The sequence below is a fragment of the Gigantopelta aegis genome, chromosome 11 (genome assembly GCF_016097555.1).
Source record: "Gigantopelta aegis isolate Gae_Host chromosome 11, Gae_host_genome, whole genome shotgun sequence".
Lineage (NCBI taxonomy): Eukaryota > Metazoa > Mollusca > Gastropoda > Neomphalida > Peltospiridae > Gigantopelta > Gigantopelta aegis.
In genome coordinates this window covers 7,231,406-7,236,665 of record NC_054709.1, presented here as the reverse complement: position 1 = coordinate 7,236,665, position 5,260 = coordinate 7,231,406, and the positions used below count along the sequence as shown (strand labels likewise).

Genomic DNA, 5,260 nt, shown 5'->3' with positions numbered 1-5,260 from the left:
TGCCTAGTTTAAAAGAGGACAGCCACTCCTGAGGAGATCCTTTACTAGAGATTTCATCCCTCGTACTACGACACAGAGGCCTGCCACTCCAAGACTAGTTTACTAAATCAAAACTAGCACCGGACAGAGCTCATTATAATAAGTACAGTTTTCATGTATACGGTCACTACACCGACTTGTCGCTCGCTAACCACGAATTTCTAACACTGTCCATATTACGGAGGTGTGTCCACGAAAATACAAGTGCATGAAGAAGATACGTATTAGATCTGATGTTTGAGGAACAAATAACCGACAATTGAAGATATTGTTTTCTTTAATAAAATTTCCACTGTGAGTTAAAATGAAGACAAATACGTCGTATTGATACATCTGTTATATATAGGTTTAATAAGGTTGCTGACCCCCAGTTTTCCTGATACGTACATTTTTATTTCGCATACAATTAATTCACTAAACTCTCCCATCTGTTTTTCTCGCTATCTCGAAATTCAATACAAACAAACTTGAAAAAAGGGAGCTCGTGCTGACATCCACTGAAAGTTCAGTCACGACTATCTTGGGCACATCATCTGAGATTCTCCAGTGGATGTGTCTAAGACTGGGTTAATAGAGCTCGTTTTACGTTGCGAACTTAGCGTTAAGATCACCTTAAGTGCATAACTATCTGGTGCACTTAATGTTATTTTAGCGCCCAGGACAACCAAAAATACATTGGAAATGTCAAAACTAGTATTGTGCAGGATGATTATAAAACATACAATAAAAGCCAAATGCATTGCTAATTACTAGGGCCAACTCTTTTTTTTTTTAAATAACTATATATGATACAAACCAGCTGATAAAGTTAGCACCGTGTTTAATTAAGCCTGAACGGTAGCTGGGGCATGTTCAGGAGGACGATCGATCGCGATCGCTTGCTAGACTGGGTTGGGTTTTTTTTTTTTTTTTTTTTTGCGCCTAATGTTAAATCAATTTGATATGATAGAAAACAATGGTACCAGTCAAATTTTCCGCGAGCATTCGACCTCCTGAAAACGCTGTTGCGTCACTATGTGTCACCCTAATACGATCTGTCAGTTGATTTTTATGATCATAGGCGTACGGGCTCCCATTTTTGTAGGGGAATAGGGGTGGGTTTAGGCTTATTTTTGCCTGAATTAAACAAATATGCCCGAATGTAGATACCAGCATTTACTGATATTAGCATTACTGCCAAACAGCTGTATACGATTGCAATCGAAACACTACGCATTGGGGTACACAGAGTTAAACGAATATTGGGGGGTAGAATGATGGAAGCACATAGTGAAACGGTTTCAGGCAAGCTCAATGTGCCCGAATATCTCTATCTTTTTTGCCCAATTTTGAAGAGTTGCTCGTCTCGTACGCTTATGTTTCTGGGCCCCATTTCACGAAGCGATCTTAACGCCTTGTGCATTTATGGTGATCGTAGCGTTAAGATCGCTTTGTAAAACCAGCCCCTGATCTACGAAAAAAGTACGATCGCTACACAATATGTCAGCCTCGCTTGGGTGACAATTCGTGTATCAGTGCCTGCACGGTTTGTCACCCGGGTGACAAACAGTGACTGGGTGACAAACAGTGACGCAATACACGCTACTGGTGTTAGACTGGGAAGCAAAACACAACTTCATCGCTCAATCTTCAAAGCCACACACCACCATTTGGCATGTAGTTGCTTGTTGTGGTTGGTTTGGGAAATAATTCCTCATAACACCCCCCTCCCCCCCCCCCCCAATTTTTTTTTTTTTTTTTTTTAAATTAAGCTTTTTGAAATCTTTCTTTGATGATTACACCTATGTTGACCTCTGTAGTATGTAAGTAACCCATTGGTTTGAAGTTAGTTGTTATATGCAGTACATTCACTGATAACAACTGTGCAAGTGGTATGGTGCCACTTGTATAACAGCAACACGAGGCGGTCATGAGGCATGAGGGATATCAATTGGAAAAGTTCGTGATCGACGTATGTTGGGTTTTTATACACGGTATTGTCAGTTGAGAAAACACCCTAAAATTAGTAGACACGTGGCTCTAACATGGCTATAACAGTGTTATATTTTTCTCAGAATATGTTCTCACACAGTAATTATGCATGGAGTAATTAATGGTGGAGTGTAACCTTAAAAAAACAAAACAAGAGCTTCCATCGCAAGATGTGCAGTGTTGCGTGAATGATTATAATATTATCCAGCTGTCGAATCCCTGTCTCCAGACAGCGGCGACCACGCAGACGGCGACAACAACAGCTGACCCCTGGTGGAGTGACGCACCCCCTGTGTGATCGTCACTGCAATGCCAAGAAAAAAACGTCATAAGACTTTTGTTAAAGGGGCAGTACCAAATAAAACATATGATTTGTGAAAATACGTGGAACGAAATACGGAAAATTTTAAGAGCATTATAATTTTATTGTTATTACTCATTTTTCATTTTTATTTATTGATTATTATTAATAATAGCATATATATATATACATATATACATATATATATACACACATATATATATATACACACACACACACACACACACAGAGAGATAGATAGATAGACAAATAATATGCATATACTGTATATATACTTCATAACTGTGTGTGTTTGTGTGTGTGTCTATATACATTTGTATATACATTTGTATATATATATATATATATATATATATATATGTCTGTCTGTCTGTCTGTCTATTTGTCTGTCTATTTGTCTATATATGTATACATATATTATCTATCTGTTTATCTATCTATCTATCTGTCTGTCTGTATGTATGCATGTGTGTATGTATGTCTGTTATAATGTTAATACAGTTTTCTGTCTGTCTGTCTGTATGTCTGTATGTATGCATGTATGTATACATATATAGACAGACACACAGACAAGTAGACATACAGACAGATAGACAGACAGTATCTATCTACATGTATCTATCTATCCATCCATCCATCCATCCATCCATCCATCCATCCATCCATCTATCTATCTATGTACACATGGGATCAATATTCCATACACATGTATATAAAGGGGCAGTATCAAATATAACACATGATTAGTGAAAATACGGAAAACTGTATTAACATTATAACAGACAGACAGACAGAAATGCAGACAGACAGACAGACATGCAGACAGACATGCAGGCAGACAGAAAGACAGGCAGGCAGACAAACAGACATGCAGATTGATATATGAACAGTTTGCATCGATCTGCGTCGTTCGCCGATGTGTTGTAGATTTTGTAGAAACCAGACTTACACATATTATTTACTTACTCTTTCACTCTGATATTTCTGCTTCTCACTACGACCTGGTTTCTCACTTCACAGAATCCTAAGAACACATCGTCATATGTAGTAATTATCGAATCTTCGTACCTGACCATTATTTTCCTTTCGAACACATACCTGTCACCGCTCTGTGAAAAAGAAAACCAAATCTATATATTGATTTATTTATTAATCTATCTATTATTGATTGATTTATTTATTTATGTATCCATTTTATCAATTTATTTATTTATGTATTGTCAATTTAATTATTTTACTTCGTGTCCGAGTTTATATCCGGTCAAGGTTCGTACTTATATCCGGTCACGTTACGTACTTATATTCGGTCACGGTTCAGTCACGCTGCATTGGGCTCCCCCTTTTTTTTTATCTAAGGCTGTCTGTCCAGGATAGTGGGTTAATGGTTAACCGTTCGTGGTTAATGAGAGAAAGATCGGTGTAGTAGCCATGAGGTACGCAGCGGTTAAACTGAGTACTGTTTTGTACTGTTTTGTATAATGACACCATTAGAGCATGTTGATTTGTTAATGAACGGCTGTCGGATCTCTCTCTCGCTCTCTCTCTCTCTCTCTCTCTCTCTCTCTCTCTCTCTCTCTCTCTCTCTCTCTCTCTCTCTCTCTCTCTCTCTCTCTCATCATCATGATCATCATCATAATAAAGGGGGCGGGATGTAGCCCAGTGGTAAAGCGTTCGCTTGATGCGCGGTCGGCCTGTGGGCCCATTGGGCTATTTCTCGCTCTAGCCAGTGCACCAAGACTGGTATATCAAAGACCGTTGTATGTGTTATCCTTATGTGGGATGATGCATATAAAGGATCCCTTGCTACTAATCGAAAAGAGTAGCCCATGAAGTGGCGACAGCGGGTTTGCTCTCTCAATATCTGTGGTGTCCTTAATCATATGTCCGACGCCATATAAACGTAAATAAAATGTGTTGAGTGCGTCGTTAAATAAAACATTCCCTTCCTTCATTATAAAGAGGCGGGCGGTAGCCCAGTGGTTTGATGCGCGGTCGGTTTTTGGTATAGATCCCCGTTGGGGGGTCCATTGGGCTATTTCTGGTTCCAGCCAGTGCACCACGACTGGTATACCAAAGGCCGTGGAATGTGTTATCCTGTCTGGGATGGTGCATATAAAAACAAATGTGTTATCCTGTCTGGGATGGTGCATATAAAAAAAAAACTAACTACTAATGGAAACATTATAGCGGGTTTCCTCTCTAAGACTATATGTTAAAATGACCAAATGTTTGACATTCAATAATCTTTAACATCATAATATGACAAATGAGATAATTGACTGTGACAATAAATATGTAACGACACCGCTACAGCACATTGGTTAATTAATCATAGGCTATGGGATGTCAACATTTGGTCATTCTGACACGTAGTCATCAGCGGAAACCGGTATATTTTATATGCACTTTTCCACAGACAGGAAAGCACAAACTACGGCCTTTTACCAGTTGTGGTGCACTGATTGAATGGATCAACCGAGGTGATTCGACCCTGCGACGCAAGTTCCGCAAGCGAACACTCAACTCAGCTAAATCCCGCCCCGTGACAGTTCTGTGGTTAGGCAGCCACCTTGGACGCCATATCGAATATTTCAAAATGCTCAAGGGAGCCAAGTTTGTACCTCTCGGATCCTCAATCAGCACCTTCCACAGATGTTTAAAATATCACTGAGACCAATTAGGGGTACCGAACTGCAAGGTTAAGTTCCCACGAAAACAGACTAAATACTATCGACATAATACCTGGAAAGGCGTAGCGATACTGCTTCTACAATTAGTTGTATGTATCCACCGAGGCGGTTTGATCCTGCGACACAAGCACCGCAAGCGAACACTCAACCGACTGAACAAACTCCCGCCCCGTGACAATAATGAATACTATCGACACAACACCAGTAAATTCTACTTTTGAGGTGAGTCCATTCAACT

General features: G+C 39.6%; 1 protein-coding gene across 1 annotated transcript in view; it reads right to left on the bottom strand.

The window, feature by feature from the left end:
• Positions 1 to 303: 303 nt before the first annotated feature.
• LOC121385290 (EGF-like domain-containing protein 1) overlaps positions 304 to 5,260 on the bottom strand; it is a 27,091-nt gene continuing 22,134 nt past the window's right edge. The window contains exons 6-7 of the mRNA XM_041515910.1: positions 3,299 to 3,441; positions 304 to 2,314 (exon numbers count right to left, since the gene is read on the bottom strand). Of these exons, the coding sequence (XP_041371844.1) occupies positions 2,203 to 2,314; positions 3,299 to 3,441 (255 nt within the window). The 3' untranslated portion in view covers positions 304 to 2,202. The remainder of the gene's footprint in view (positions 2,315 to 3,298; positions 3,442 to 5,260) is intronic.